The 17324-nt window shown below is 35.6% G+C and overlaps 1 protein-coding gene across 3 annotated transcripts in view; it reads right to left on the bottom strand.

Moving 5' to 3' along the window:
* Nucleotides 1-17324, bottom strand: part of RTN1 (reticulon 1) — a 207958-nt gene that overhangs the window by 22509 nt on the left and 168125 nt on the right. The window contains exon 1 of one of the 3 annotated variants that reach the window (XM_010962224.3): nt 4984-5171. The exons of the other annotated variants lie outside the window; for them this stretch is intronic. Coding sequence (XP_010960526.2) covers nt 4984-5044 — 61 coding nt within the window. The 5' untranslated portion in view covers nt 5045-5171. Of the gene's footprint in view, nt 1-4983; nt 5172-17324 lie in introns of those variants that run through there. 3 annotated transcript variants of the gene reach the window in all.

Raw genomic sequence — 17324 nt, 5'->3', positions numbered from 1 at the left:
ATCATTTTTTAATGAAAGAAATATTAATTCATGGGAATCTGAGAAAAATCACAGATTGAAGATGTGGATTTAGATTGGCAGTTTTGTCAGTTTTTCTCACCCATGGTGGATCTTCTTTAAAAAAAAAAAAAGACACTGCAGAGAGTCCATCTGTACAGTCTAAAACCAAAACATGTAACAAAAAAATGATTCCAACCTACTGATGTTTATCACAGTCTTTTCCTTAATTTTAGTACTGGATAGCTCATAAAGAAACATGTATTTGAAGCTCAGCAATTCTTTCATGTCAGTTTCTTATATTAATTTCAAATTCCTTTTGTGATATGTACAATTTTGTTTTGTAAAAGCTATTTTTGTTCCCTACTTGGCTTTCTAGATTCATTTTATAGGGTAGACAGATGTTGGAAGATATTCAGTAAATACTAGCATGAATTAACTCTAAGTGGTGGAACTTTGGGTGTTTTGTGGCTTTCACTGGAACCTGTTTTTGCAGAAATGGAAATTTTCATAAAATACATGTATTATTTTTAGAAAAACAATAAAGCTATTATTCTCTCCCAAAATTTTGAAATATTCCCTCATTCTCTTTAAAATGATAATAATTTATGAAAAAGGAGAGTTTTATTTTTCAATGGAGTAATAACTATCTACATTTGTTGTATTATCTGTATAATGAGTTTTCTTTCATTAAAAAAAAATCCCTAGATCCTCAGGTAAGTCAGTTTTTGCATTAGATCTCATTAGAATCTGCAGAGAGGGAGTTTGTAAATGAAATTATTTATGCTATAATATTTGTGCAAGTATTCTAATAATATTGAATCCAAATAAAATGCCATTTTTTTGATAAAAGGTGGGATTGGTCTGCCTTTGTGTATAGAATTGTCTTTATTAAATGCTATTTTCAAAATACAAGCATTTCTTTGAATTCCTGTGGCTAAAACAGACATGTCTTCTGTGTATTCAGGGAGGCTTAGCCGATTCAAACTAGCACCCTTCAGAACAGACTACCCTCAAGAGTGTTTCATTTTCAAAGTACTTTATTTTCTTAAAAAAAAAAAAGAAATATTTAAGATTATATTCTCGGGAAAGTATTTCACCTTTCAATATTTTACATTCAAGGGAAACTGTTACTACAAAATGCTGCCACATACAGTAAAGTGGGAGCTGACCACTAGCCTCAACCCTCTACCTTGCTAAGTGTCCTTGCCGGAGAACTCGTTGAGTACAGTGATATCTGGAAAAAAACAATCTTTAGAGCACAAGTGAAATGATATGGATGAGTGGTTCTGGTCAAATTTTGCTCCTCTGACACGGTACCATTTGGATTCGGGTAGCATGGGAGAGAAGTTAAAAGTATAGATTTGGGGATCAGACTACTCTGTTAGGGACCCAGTTAAGTCCTATGGGAAATTACTGGCCATCTTAGCCTTAAAATCCTCAGTTTCCTCCTCTATAAAATGAAAGTAACACAATAATCTCAGGAAGATATGTGATTAAGATATGTAACAAGAGTTTAGGACAATGGACTGGCACACGGATATTGATGGAGAATTTTTAATGATGAATTGATGGTGATGGTGATGATGACAACAGTGGAGTAAACTGGTCAAGATCACTGCTTCAACCACTCAGTTTTTCTTTGTCCTTAAAGTGATAACCTGTGTGAAAACATCCCAGAAGGGGTAAAGGAGAGTTCACTTTCTGAAACTCAGCATTAGGGAGAGAGGCAGTGAGCACTGAGATGGGAAGAGTTCTGGATTCTGATCCAGAGTTACCTCTCACTACTCAGTCTGCCACTTCCTGAAAAATTTTAGGAGAGTTACTTAAACTTTTTGAGCCTCACGCTATTCAAGAGTAAACTGAAAATCTCAAATGAGAAGACTTTTGGCAAAGTGAAAACTACATAAATATGAGGGGTTAGTAAGCCCCCCATCACCATCATAGAGATAATTCACATGAGGAAGAAGCCATCAACTTCGAAGGCAGATGGAAGAGCAGTGAGAATTAGGGGGCTCTGGGAACAGACAGCCTGGGCTTGAATCCAGCCTCTGGCATTACTAGCTGCATGCCGTGGCAGAAGTCTCAGCTCATCACCTGTAAAATGGGATAATAATAAAACTTACATGTCATAGGATTCATGAAGATTAAAGGCAATGATTCTAGTAAAGCACTCAGTAAAAGTGCCCAATAAATGTTAGTGTTTAATGATAATAATTAGTAATCTGTAACATTGCCATGTATATTGCCATGTTTTATTAGGTTATTGTCTTATTCTCATTTCATCTTCACTGAGTAGACTGGGCTATGGTTTATTTGGTTTATTAACCAACTGGTTACACGTATCATTTTTTAAAAATCGGAAACAGAAACTGTGTAATGTAGTATAGTGTGGACTTGTCTGTCTTTAAACATTCTTGTCTATAGCTAAAATCATATATATTAGTAAAATAAATATAAAATTACTTTGGCATGTGTACTACAGTTTTTAGGACACAATGTATTAGTTTCAGTAGAATCACAATGACATATCCAATGGGCTGTAACTTTTCCATGAAATGTTTCATAATATGAAGGAAACCTGAAGCTCACTTTCTTTATTCCCTTTTCTAAGGAAAATTTTCATCTCTTAATACTTTTGGAGGATATTATCAACAATGTGACACTGACATCTAACTGTGTTCACAGCTGCTCCTTGATCACACTCATTTCATCATTTGTATACTGGACCTTGCTCTACTAGTCTATGGACTGGGCTAAGAATTATTATATACAAGTGGCTTCAACCCTGATTAGGTATTAAACTCACTCGAGGAGCATCTGAAAAATACTGCTGCTTGGCCCAACTGAATCAGAACCTCCAGGGGTGGGACCCAGGCATCTTTGTGTTTTTTTAAAGCTTCCCAGGTGATACTAATATGCAGCCAGTATTAAGAACAACTGTTTTTAATAATGAGGGAAGTGAAGAAGATACACTGAAAATGCTAAAGAAAAATCTTATTGTACATTTAGTTTAGATGAAAGTTCTAGTGGGAATAAAAAGGAATAATTTACTTATGATTTCTCTTTTATGCCTATAAACCCACCCATCGAGTTATTAGTCAATTTTCAGGATAATGGCTTTGTTCTATCTGACAAAAGGAAATCAATGGTTCTGAAGACTACCAAAGGTCACGGAGTGTAAAAGACCCTCAGTGATCTTGCATTAATCTTCACAAGCAGCTGTATACTGGAAATGAGAATGACTGTCTTCAATGGATAAATTACGGCATTTTGTGTTATTTTCCAATTATAAATGTCCATGAGTTTTCTTTAACCCCCAGTGAGAATGTCAACAGAGGCAAAACACATAGGATTGTGATGTAATATTGTCTTATATTTTATACAAATAAGACAGAAAATATGCCTTTTTTGGTACTTACTTTTGGTAATAGAGGAAACTCATAAGCATAGTCTAAAAACCAACTTTGATTATGTCCAACTAAACTTGGTATTCTATCAAGCCACAGATGTTCCTTGAGTGTGTACACAGAATAAACTGGATGAGTCTAAATACTTAAGAATGAAATCTTACCAAGAATTTTCACAGCTGCCTCCTATAAAAAACATATGCTAGTTTGTGTAGTTGTCATCATTCTCTAAAATTATGACCCTGAGTTTTCATATATTTCTTATTTCCTAGCTTTTAAATGTACTAGGTCCATTTATTTACTTTTGACAGTTGTATTTTCAATACACCCAGAAAATTTGAACTAGACTACTGTATTTAATGTCTTTGCCACTCAACCAACAATTAAAAGGCAGAGCAAATGTGTTCTTAATTCGGAGGCTTATGTTTACTTTTTCTTTCCCTAAAAAATTTACCAAAGAAAAACTCTACAGGGCATTAAAGATGAAAAAGCATCCTATTCTGTGATATAACATTACAAGGGGAAGATGCCAGGTTTTTAAATTTTTTTAATCAGCTTCTTCACCAGAGTATTCTTGGTCCCCTGAGGGATGCTGCAATCCTGCAGGTTAAGTCAAACGTGCCTTCTTCAGAATCGTTATTTGTTAAATATTAAAAGATACTTCATATTACAAACACCCAAGTTTACAACACATAATTCATTCTTCCAAGGTCTCTCTTTCTCCCAGTAATCTCAAACTGAGCAAGGTGAAGGAGAGAATCTTAATGTAACAAAGGAGAGATGGATGTGTGAAGTATGAGGCTGAATAAAAATGGCTGAAAAGCAATCCAAGCGAGGCTGTAGGGTGGCCACACCCAGTGCTAACATGAAGTGTTTCAAAATAAATCTGTTATACCAGAGGGCAACTGGCACTGTTTTTTATTTTCCTCCATTTGTTCTACTAACACTCATTATTAATAAACAGTAGTTACAGGTTACCCCAATGACAGACAAAAAACCCCTGAATATTTCAAAGTGAATCACCCTAATATGTGTCTACGCCATCATATTTTCAGGATTTCGAGAGCTATTCTGCATTTCCAGTCTCCTTTGTGAGACCACAAATAACAACCCTGAAATGGGTGTGTCCCTCTTAAAAGGATGCACTAGAGCCCTATCAGTCAATGCTTCGACCAGGAGATTTCAACCTTTCGGCAGAAATTACATGCACTGGGATGCATGGAATAGTAAGTAAGCATTTTAACTCCGGGAATGAGAAGAGATGAAACAAATGATGAGCGATTCCCAAAAGAGCTCCAGAAGGAGGCAAAAGATGCATTATTTAAAATATTAGCATTACAACAAGAAAACAAAGGGGTATGGGGTGGGGGTGGGGGATTAAAAAAAAGATAGGGGGAAAAAACCAAACAAACACCATCCTTTTCATTTTTAACATAACAAGTTTACTCCCCCCAACAGGAGCTCTTGGTTATAAAGCATGCATAGGTCCCACAGGTGAAATGATGCACAATGGCCGAGTCGGGGTCCCGAGGTTCCCGTGCGCCGCAGGCATGCACTACTGAAATAAAGAGAATACCCTGACTTTTCCAGTTGCTCCACACACAGTCCATCTTGGTGGAATCGGCAGTGGCCTGCATCGTGCGGGCTTTGGGGACTCGCCGGTGCTGTCCTCGGGGGCGCTGAGCGGGCACTCAGGCGTCGGTGCCCCGGCTGCAGCGCTGCTCGCGGTGGCCGCGGCTGCAGACAGACTGAGGCTGCACCAGCCAGTGCGCGCGGCGAGGGGCGGGCGCGTCGCGGGCGCCGCAGTCTCCGCGGCAGCGAATCAGCGCGGCGCGGCGCCGGGGTTGCCTGCGAGCACGCGGATGCGGGAGCCCCTGGACGCGAGAGTGCAGGTTCGCCGCCCTGCGGATGCTGCCCTGGAGACAGTTAAACCTGTTCTAACTGGGAAGGCGCAAAAGCAGACAGGAGTGGGAGGTTTGGGAGAAGAGAAGAAAAAGGGCCAAGGGTGGGGATAAGAGTACAGCACGTAGGCTGATGGTGCATATTCTAGAAATTTCTTAGAAACCTAAGAAACTTGTTGGGTAAGACATAGTTGATGGCAGTAGAAATCTCAGCCTTTCGGCAGCATGCCCCTCCCCTCAGTTGTCCTCACTGCTTATGCCTCCACCCCAATTCTTTACATTCTGGCCACACTTTAATTGCCTGACACCTTCCAAACAATTGCCAAATTCTCTCCCTCTTTTGGAATAGTCCACAGATATCCAAAACATTTGTGTTGGCAAGCCACAGTCACTGTAAAGAAACTCTGAGGGCTTTTGTCTTTCTCCAGTTGCCCCTCTTCTCCAGCTCTGTTTGTGCACTGAATGAATAAATAATACCAGAACACGGTGCCTGTAGGCTCCAGATCAAACCCCTGGACTCTGGCACACAGAGCTATTGGTCACCGCAATGACACTCCCAGAGTGGTCAGTTGTGGAGACAACCAAACAGGACTCAGGGAAGCAAAGGGCTTCTTCCTCAACAACATCATATTTGGGATTGAGTGCTGGGGGTTGATGGAGGGTGATGTGTATAATTTGGGAGATAAAGTTGGTTTCCAAGCCCCGCGAGTCAAGGGCTTCAAGAGCCCCCAGTTACAATGCAGAAGTCAGTGGGAAGAGCTGAACAATGTATGGTGACCTCCTATTCAACTTTTAGCTTGAAATACTTTGTTAAATTCTAAGGTGTTGGGAGAATGGAGTGGCAATAGGTACAGTTTGATGAGGAAAAGGCAGAAATAGCACAGAGAAAGGACTGGAATTTGGGGATTGTCTTGGAAAAGAAAGTCCTGGTGGTGGGGACTTTAAAGGAGACAAGACATAGCAGGAAGACAAAGGATGCTTTGGGGACCACAGTGGTAGATATAAGGAAGAGTTCCCACTTCATTTGTTGCAGCATGGCCTTATCTGTTACACAGAATTTCTTTCTCCCTCAGAGAAGTGGAGCCTACACAATTCTTCTGCAGTTCCCAGAGATGTTTCTTCCCAGACCCAAATCTACTTTTGTACATCCTGTGCCAGCAAGGGCCTAAGGACAGTAATCTCAAGGTTATGCTTGTGGACATAATTTATCTTTCATTTTATAGGAAGCATATATACTTTAAAATATGATTTTTAGGATCATGTATGTTCTTTTTAGAATAAAAGCTTCCAGAGAAACCAGCTAATGCTCTCTGCATGTCTTTGTGACACATCTGAAATTATTGTTAAGGAAGTATAATAAAAATAACTTCAGGAAGATGACTTGGCACTTCTGGGCATCTGAAGTCTTCTACAAGAGTGGGGGTGTCAAAGCTCCCATGGGGCTGATGGGAAGGAAGAACAGTGACCACATTATTACAAAGCACTTTTCACACTGACCTATTCTAGGGTCAGTGACTTTGTTGTATTTATATTCCCTATCCCCGCCTCTCACCTCCCAATTTTTATCATCATGGTCATATTTGGGAATTCCCTCAGCAAAATACTGAAAGGCCTGGTACTTGACGATGAACTCTCACTGCATGATACGGGGCTAGATGAACTGCAGATAGGTGGGGGCAAGACTCAGAAGGATGCCAGATGGGCACTGCTGTCCTGGCCACTGCTGTCCTGGCCACTTTTCAATTGGAAAGCTTTGGAGCCTTGGCCACTAGGAGGTACTGCCTATCCAATGATAGTCCCAGTCACCAGCCTCAGAAGGTATCTCAGGCATCTTGAGTAGTGAGTATTCAGTTCCCCTTTACTAGAGCCAGTGTATGTTGCTAATCTAACAGTACTAAGCTAAGTGCAGCAGGACAGCAAGCTAAGAGCAGCACATACCTAGCAAGGAAGAGTAGGCAGCGGCAAGCCCTCTCACAGGTGGAGGGTAGCTATGTCAGAACTCTTGGGCAATGAGTTTTCACTGGCCACAAAGTTGACCTTGGGATGTCAGCTTAGCTGAAAGACTGCATTCTTTTCAGTCATGCTAAATCTGGAGAGAGAAGCTTGATGGCCCCCCCAAATCAATATAACAGTTTGATAGTTGAAGACTGAGGAAATAAGATGTCTGATGCCACAAACACAGACACATGTTAGTGAAATAAGAATTGGGTTGGGGGGGGGCTTTAGATTAATGCACAGGTGGTAGGAGAAACATAAATGAACTTATTAAAAGGAAAATCAGGCAGAAGAGTATGCAGTAGATCTTGACTGGGGATGTAGGTGTTAGACCTACCTGTTACAAACTTTAGTTATATAGCTTTCAGCAAGTCATTTATCATCTCTGGATCTCTCTCATAATATACAAATGAGTTATAGCTTTAGATATTTGTTTCAAGAAGAAATAAGAATTTATTTTCCATAGACATTGTAAATGGGTGCTTTCTTCGCACAAATGCCCACAAAGTATTAATTGAAAGCTCTTGGCAAGATTAAAACAATAAAATGGGTAGAAAAGATATGTAAATTGTCCTTAAGCACTGAAAGAAAACAGAAAGCAAAATAAAGCTTGCTAAAAGCAGGCAGGAACTGCCACTGTCTTTAAACCAAGAGAGAACAGACGGGCTTTGTATGCAGCCAGCTCAGAACTTGGTTTAGGTGCTGCCAGGAGAGGAAGTGATTTCTTTAGTTTTCAGGGTGAAATCGTGCATTAGACAGTCTGTTCTAAGGAAAAGCAAAATGAAGTTTTGTAATTTCATCCCAGATCAAGATGAATGTTGAAGGCTACCATGCCCAGAGTGGCTATATTGTGTTTGTCTACTATAGCATCAGGATATTACTGATAAGACCCAATGGCACCTGCATTGATACATTTATTTAATAAATACTGACTGAGCACCTACTGTATTCTGCACACTGCTCTAAGCATAAAGCAAAGTTCCTACCTTTAAGAAATTTATACGCTAGTGCATATGGGAAGGGCAAATAATAAATAGTAAAAGAGGTAAATATACGTATTTAACTTGTGGAGACATGCACTGGGGAAAATAAAGCAGGTAAAGGTGACAGAGAAGAGGGTGGGATGGAAGTTTGTTATTTTATAAGTAGAGTCAGTGAAAGCCTAACTTGTAAGGTAAAATTAGAGCAGACACCTAATGGGAGAGAGGAGAAAGCCATTAAAATCTATGGAAAATGAGCATTCACAGATGCACTGAGTTTTCAGGACAGAATGTAATAGCTGGTAAGTTATATCAAATATTCTCATAGAACTTCTTGGTTTTTTTTTTATGCTCTGAGAAGTACAGCAATTGGAAGAAAAGACAGAACCAAAAAAAAAAAAAAAAAAAAGAAATACATTATGATCTAAGAACTCTGCTTTATGCCATATGGAATAAGGAAATTTAAAGGAACAACCAATTTGGTACATAACCCACTGTACCAAAATAATGCATGAATTGTCTACAATTCAAATAACAGATTAGCACTTGTTATTTGCCAGGTGCTTTTTCATGTAGTATATAGTTAGTTGTTACAAGATCTGTATTAGGTAGACAGTGTTCATCTTCATCTTCTTGATTCATTCATTCATTCAATCTACAAATGTTTATAGAGCCCATATTAAGTGCTTGTCTCTGAATACAAAGGGAACTGCCCACTGGGAACTTGAGTCTACTGGGAGATTTACACATAAATAGATAAATGCAATCAGTGGATTATATGAGCAGGAAAGAATGGATACACAAAACAGAGAGGTTTAGGGGAAGAGGAGGTTTCAGGAAAGGCTTCAGATAATAGGTGATGATTAAGCTGAGTTATGAACAAGAAATAGGATCACCAGTTTGAGTGATGAGCTTTCCTGGCAAACAGATGTGGAAACTTATCTACAGAAATGTGCAGAGGCCAGACTGTGCCTGAGTATAATACTGTCAACAAATGAGGGAGACAATGCAGGGTTTCAAGGAGAGGAGAAACATGAGAAGTTGAATAATTTATTCAAAGTTGGCAGAGAATTTTCCAGAATTATAAAAAACAAAAATTCTAGACGTGAGGAAGATAAGTAAGAAATCAATACCCTGACCCACATCACAGTGAAACTGCAAGGCATCAAAAATAAGGAGAAATCTTAAATAAAAGAATATTACCTCCGAGAAACTGTTAGAACAACAGCAGTCTTTTCATTAACAGAAGCCAGAAGACAATGAAATAATGTCCTCAAAGCAGAGAGGGATCATCTAGAATTCTATATCCAGAAAGACTAATATAGGCATTTTCAAATATGTAAGAAATGAGAGAATTTACTAATGACAGAACTTGCAGAAAAATCTATCAAAGATGGTGCTCCAGAAAGAAGAAAACTGAACCTAAATTCAGTTAAAAGGAAGAAGTGAAATGCATGAAAGAATGCTGAACATAAACAACAGTAATTGCTAATTTGGGGGGAGGGTTATAAAAGAAAGGTGAAACTAAAACGTAAGACAAAATAGAACATAGGTAAGAAGGAATAAGAGTAAAAGCATTCTAAGATCCTAGTAGTGTTCAGGAAGATGATAGAGATATTTAAACTATGCAAAAGTCAGATTTATGTGTTAAACATTTAAGGGTCACAATTAAAAGAAAATTAGAACATATAACATAAAACTTCTAAATAAATAAAATGTATAAAGAAGGTAATTAATTCAATCAAACAGAAGTCAAGAAAAGGGAAAATGAGAAGCAAAGAAAATAACTAATAAATAGAAAGCACACAATAAAGTAGTCAAATACTTCTAAATATATTCAAATAATGCCAACTAAAAAGATGAAAGTTTTCAGATTGGATGAAAAAGATCTAGCCAAAGGATATTAAACAAAAGAAAACCCTAAAATATATTGACATAGAAAAGTAAGTAGAAATGGAAATACTATATATCAGGTTAATAAATTTTTGTAATAGTGACCTTGCTATATTTACTTATTAATTCTAATTGTTTGTTGGTTCTTTTGAATTTTATATGTACATAAGCTTATCTTCTCTGAATAAATATGGCTTTATTTCTTCCCTCCCAATCTTTATACTTTCACTTTTTTTTTTTTTTTTTGCTCAAAATAACAGAAATTTATTCTCTCACAGTTCTGGAGGCCAGTTGTCCAAAGCCAAGCATCAGCAGCTGGCATTCCCTATGGAGACTCTAGGGAGAATTCATTCTTTGCCTCTTCTAGCTTCTGATGGCTGTCTGCATTCCTCACTTTGTGGTCACAGCACTCCAATCTCTGCCTCCACGGTCACATCACTTTCTTCTCTTCTGTGTGTCTCAAATCTCCCTCTCCCCTTCTCAATTTTTTAATTCTTATTTTTTATTGAAGTATGGTCAGTTTACAATGTTAGTTTCAGGTGTACAGCAAAGTGATTCAGTTATACATTTATACATATATTTTTCAGATTCTTTTCATTACAGCTCATTAGAAGAAACTGAGTATAGTTCCCTGTGCTATACAGTATGTCCTTGTTGTTTAACAATTTTATATATAGTAATACATATCTGTTAATCCCAAACTCCTACACTATCCCTCTCCCCTCCAGTAACCACAGTTCGTTTTCTATGTCCATGAGTCTTTTTCTGGTTTGTAAATAAAATTTGTACCTTTTTTTTTTTTAAAGATTTCACATATAAGTGACATCATATAATATTTGTCTTTCTCTGACTTACTTCACTTAATATGATAATCTCTAAGTCCATCCATGTTGCTGCAAATGGCATTATTTCATTCTTTTTTATAGCTGAGTGATACTCCATTATATATATATGTATATATGTATGTATGTATATGTCTATATATATACACACACATGACATCTTTATCTTTCATCTGTCGTAGGACATTTAGGTTGTTTCCACATCTTGGCTATTTATACTTTCATTCTTTACCTTGACTTACTGCACTGGCTAGGACTTCCAGTATAATGCTGAATGGTAATGGTAACAGGGACGACCTATCCTTTGTCTTATTCTTGAATTAATGGGGAAAATGTGCTCAACATTTCACCATTAAATATGATGCAAGCTGTGAATTTTTTAGCTATCCTTTATCAGAATCAGGCAAGTTCCCTCCATCAGCAGTTTTCTGAGAGTTTTTGTCATGAACAGATGCTGAAATTTATCAGACGCTTTTATTGACACTAGTGAGATCATCACATGGGTTTCTTTCTTAATTTTGTTAATATATATGGATTGTAGTCTATGTTAAACCAAATATGCATTCACGTAATAAACTTCATATGGCCCTGATGTGACATTCTTTTTATGTATCAGTGTTCAATGTGGATTCAATTTGTTAATGTTTTGTGAGAACTTCTGTATCTGTATTCATGAGATATTGCCTTCTTCCTCTCTTTTCTTGTAATATCTTTCTTAAGTTTTTGCATTAGGGTTGTACTGGCCACACAGAATGAAAAGTGTTACTCCCTCCAACATTTTCCAAAGGAGTTTATGTAAGATGATATTATTTCTTTTTGGAATGTTTGCAAGAATTAACCAGTGAACCAAATGTCCATTGATTATACAGAATTGTAAAATTTTGAGGATTGTTCTGACTATCCTTACTATTTATCTTCAGTTTAATTATTCTGTAGTCATAGAAAAAATTTTGTTTAATTTTAATCCACTGAAATTTGTTGAGGCTTGCTTTAGAGCCTGGAATATGATCTACTTTGATGTATGTCTAGTGGACTTGAATGTATATTTTGAAGTTTTAAAGGGAAGTGTTCCATAAATGTCAATTAGGTCATATTAGTTAATAGTATTATTCAAATAATCTACTTTCAGCAGGGGAACTGATAAACTGTGCTATATTCATATAGTGAAAGGCTATATAGCAGTTAAAAGAAATGAACTAAGAGTTTATGAATTAGCAAACCTAACTCTAAAAACAGAATGCTAAGTAAAAAATGCAACTTGAAAAAGGATATATACAGCATAACTTCTGGTAATAGTGAAGTAAAGAAACCATTAAATTATATCCCCCCAAACCAACTATGAAATTGGACTAAGTTGTCAAAGACAACCATTTCACAGCTCTGGAAATGAACCAAACAAAGACAAGTTGAGAAGCATTTATACATGAAAAACTGCTAATATTTGGGTAAAAAGTGGGAATTTCTTGTGTGCTTGACTGGGACTCCTTCCATCCCCATCCCACCCTACTGTTACCAAGGTGGGACTCTCTGTGAAAACAAACAGCTTCTTTTGACTTGATTTGGACTGGAAGGTGAAAAATCCACACTCAGAGGTGTTCTCAGTAAAATATTTGAAAATTGCATTAACTTTGAATGTGTTCCTCAGCCCATACGCAGATTCACTGGTTGCAGGTTGAAGCTTTAGTGATGACTTGAGATATGTAAGCACAGCCCCTGACCAATCATTAAGCTGTCAAGCTCTGCAGACACAAGTTGGATTCTTATTAAGCCAGGATTTTTTTTTTAATTAAAATAACACTGAGCAGAAATATCAATGGCCACACATCATGGGGGAGACAGGAAACTCGTAAGTCCAGGAAAATTAGTAAAAACAAAAATAAAAGAAAAAAATCCAAACAATGGCACAAACTCGCAGTTATAAAGTCAGAATCAAAATGACCAATTTTCAATAAAAATTTACTAGACATGTAAGAAACAGGAAAGTGTGACCCATACTCAAGTAAAAAGCAATCAATAAAAATTGACTCTCAGTTGGAACAGTTACTGATTTAGCAGACAAAAAATTCAAAGCAGCTACTATAATATATTCAAAGAATAAAAGGAAATTAAAGAATTTGCAAAAAATAGAATGAAAATGATTTAACAAACAGGAAATACTGATGAAGATACAGGAACTCTAAAAAGAAACCAATTGGAAATTCTAAAGATGAAAAGTATAATAACTAAAAATTAAAATTCACTAGATAGACTCAACAGCAGATGTAATATAGCAGAAGACAGTATTGAACATGAAGATAGATGAATAGAAAAGATCTAATCTGAAGGACACAGAAAAATCTTAAAGAAATATGAACAAAGCCACACAGACTTATGCTACAACATCAAATGTACAAACATATGTATAACAGGGGTTCAGAGAGAGGAGAAAGAGACAGAAAAATATTTTAAGATATAATTCTTGAAAATCCCTAAATTTGATTTTTAAAATTAATTAACCAACAGATTTAAGAAGCTCAACAAACTTCAAGCAGTTTAAATATAAACATACCTTTATCAAACAATGACAGAGAAGGAGAAAACCTAGAAATGGCATGTGAAAAATGACTCATCACATACAGAAAAGTATCAATATTAATCATGCCTGACTTCTCATCAGAAACAACGGAGACAAGAAAGTTGAATGACATTCAAGTGCTGAAACATAGACTGTCATCCAAGAATTTTATATCTAGCAAAATTATCTTTTGAAAATGAAAATGAAATAAAGATATTCCAAGATGAAGAAAGAGAGAATTCAGTTATAGCAGAGTTGCCTTAGAAAAAATACTAAAGAAAGTCTTTCAGGTACAAAAAAAAAGTTACCCTTTAGGCAGCAACTAAGATCCACAGAAAGAAATAGAGTTCCAGAAAGAGTTAATATTTGAGTGAATATAATAAGCTATATAAGTTTATCTTTTCTCTTTTTTCTATTCATTTATTTAAAAGACATAAGATTGTCAAGCAATAATCATAACAGTGTATCATTAAGTTTATAAAATATATGGATGTCAGTGTATCAAAAAGACAAAAATTATAAAAATAAATGTACCTAACAACAGAACTCCAAAATAAATAAAATAAAACAAAACAAAAAGAACTGAAGAGAGACAAACACAATTAAACAGTAATAGTTGGAAATGTCAACATCCTACTTTCAACAATAGATAGAACTATAATAGAATATCAACAAGGAAAGAAGAATTGAACATTATCAACTAACTAGAGCTAACTGACATCTGCAGAACACACCATACAACAACAACAAAATACATATTCTTGTCTAGTATACATGGAACACTTACCAAGATAGAACAACCATTAGGCCATAAAACAAGACTCAATATGTTTTAAAAGGATGGAAATCATACAAAATATGTTGTCCAACCACAGTTGAATAAAATTAGAAATCAATAAGGAAATTTGAAAATTCACAAATATGTGGAATTTAATCAATACTCTTCTAAATAAGCAATGAGTCAAAGAAGAACTCACAAGGGAAATGATGAAATACTTCAAAATGAAAAAAAAAAAACAAACCAAAATTAAGGGTACAGCTAAAGCAATAGAGAGAAATGTATAGCTGCTTTATATGTAAAAAGAACGTATCAATAACTTAATCTTCTGCCTTAAGAAACTAGAAAAAAAAAGATCTAAACCCAAAGCAAGCAGATGGAAGAAGTAATAGAGATTAGACTAAAAATTAATGAAATAGAAAAACACCATAGAAAATCAATGAAACTAAAAGTTGGTTCTTTGAAAGAATCAACAAAATTGAAAAACTGCCTGGAAAAGAGAAAAAGAAACCCCGAAGAGTTCTCAAATTACTAAAATCAGTAATGAAAGAGGAGACATTACTCCCAACCTTACAGAATTAGAAAAGATTATGGGGAAATACTATGAACAACTGCAGATGAACAAATTAGATAACCTAGATGAAAGGGACAAAGTTTTAGAAAGACAGAAATACCAAAGCTGACTCAAAGAGAAATAGAAAATATTAATCGTTTGAAATGAAAACACACTGAATTAGTAATTTTAAAATTCCCCACTAAGAAAATTCCAGGTTCAGATGGTTTCACTGGTGAATTCTACCAAATGTTTAAAGAAGACTTAACACCAATCCTTCACAACTCTTCCAAAAAGAAGGTATAGGAAAAATTTCCATCTCACTCCATGAGGTCAATATTACCCTGATGCCAAACCAAACAAAGCATCATGAGAAAAGAGAACTACAGACCAATATCCCTTATGACTATAGATGCAAAACCCTCAACAAAATACTGACAAACTGAATCAGCAATTTATAAAAAGGATACATCATGATTAAGTGGGATTTATCTCAGGGTTAAAACAAGTAATTTAATACACCAACCAACATAATACACCATATTAATACAATAAGGGACAAAACCCATCTCAATTAGGGCGGAATAAAAGCATCTGAGAAATCCAACACCTTTTCATGACAAAAAAAAAAAAATTCAACAAACTAAAAATAGAAGGAAACTTCTTTAAGCTGATAAAAGGAATCTCCAAAAAACACAGCTAACATGATACTTAGTGGTAAAATATTTGAAAGCTTTCCCCTTAAGATCTGGAACAAGACAAGGATGTTTGCGCAGGCAACTTCTATTCAATATTGTACTGGAGATTCTAGCAAGGGCAATGTAGCAAGAAAAAGAAGTAAAGGTAATCTAGATTGGAAATGAAGAAGCAAAATTATCTCTGCAAAAAAAATCATCTTGTATATAGAGAACTTTAAGGAATCAAAAACATTTTTAGAGGTAATAAACAAGTCTAGCAGTTTGCAGGATATAAGATCAGTACAAAAATCAATTATATTTCTGCACACTAGCAGTGAACAATCCAAAAATGAAATTAGGAAAACAGTTCCATTTATAGTAACATAAAAAGTACAAAATACTTAGGAACAAATTTGACAAAAGAAGGGCAAAAATTATACTCTGAAAACTACAAAACATTGTTGAAAGAAATTAAACAATTTAATTATTGGAAATTAAACTTCTGGAAATTAAATGGAAAGATATTTTTGTTCATAAATTGAATGGCTTAATATTGTTAAGATAACAATACTTCCTAAATTAATCTACAGATTCAACACAATTCCTGTCAAAATCACCTCCAGGTAGTTGTGTGTGTGTGTTTCCAGAAATTGATTAACTTGATCCTAAAATTCATATGGAAATGCAAATGACCCAGAATAGACAAGATAAAAAAGAAAAAGTTGGAAAAAAACACTTCATGATTTCAAAATGTAGTACAAAGTTACAGTGATCAAGACAGTGTGGTACTGGTATAAGACTAGACATACAGATCAAAGGAATGGAATTAAAGAGTCTAGAAAAAAACCCTTATATATATATGGTCAATTGATTTTTGATAAGGCTGTCAAGACCATTCAATGGGGAAAAGAATAGTATGTTCAGCAATGATGCTGTGACAACTGGATATGCAAAATAACAAAGTTGGACCCCCATCTTACTGCATATACAAAATTTAACTCAAAAAAGACCAAATATAAGAAAACTAGAAAAAAACACAGGCACAAATCTTCATGGTCTTGGATTAGGCAGAGATTTCTTAGATATGACACCAAAAGCACAAGGGACAAAAGATAAAATAGGTAAAATTGAACTTCATCAATTTTGGTGAAGCTTTTCTTTCAACTTCAAAAAAAGGAAAAATAGTTTGTGCATCAAAGGATACTACCAAGAAAGTAAAAAGACTCCATAGAACAGGAGAGAATATTTGTAAATCATGTATTTGACAAGAACATGTGTCCAAAATATTAAAAGCACTCTTACAACTCAACAACTAAAAGACAACCCAATTTTAAAATGGGCAATGCATTTGAATAAGCATTTCTCTGAAGAAAATAGAATCAATCATCACATGAAAAAATCATACAAGAAAAATGACCAATCATCACGTGAAAAGATGCTGACTATCATTAGGTCAAAGCAAATTAAACTATAACAAGATATCACTTCAAACCCACTCAATGCATTTAATCAAAAAGATGGAAAATAAAATGTTGGTGAGGATACTGAGAAACTGAAACCATTGTACATTGCTGTTGGTAATGTAAAGTGGTGAAGCCACTTTGGAAAACATTTTGGCAGTTCCTCAAAGAGTTAAACACAGAGTTACAATATGACCCAGCAATCCCACTCCTTAAGTATATATATCTGAGGAGACTGAAAACTCATGTACACACAAAAATTTGTACATAAATGTTCACAGCAG

This window comes from Camelus bactrianus, chromosome 6 (assembly GCF_048773025.1).
Source record: "Camelus bactrianus isolate YW-2024 breed Bactrian camel chromosome 6, ASM4877302v1, whole genome shotgun sequence".
In the NCBI taxonomy this organism is placed as follows: Eukaryota; Metazoa; Chordata; class Mammalia; order Artiodactyla; family Camelidae; genus Camelus; species Camelus bactrianus.
Note: the sequence above shows the minus strand (reverse complement) of the source record. Positions and strands in the feature narration are given on the sequence as shown.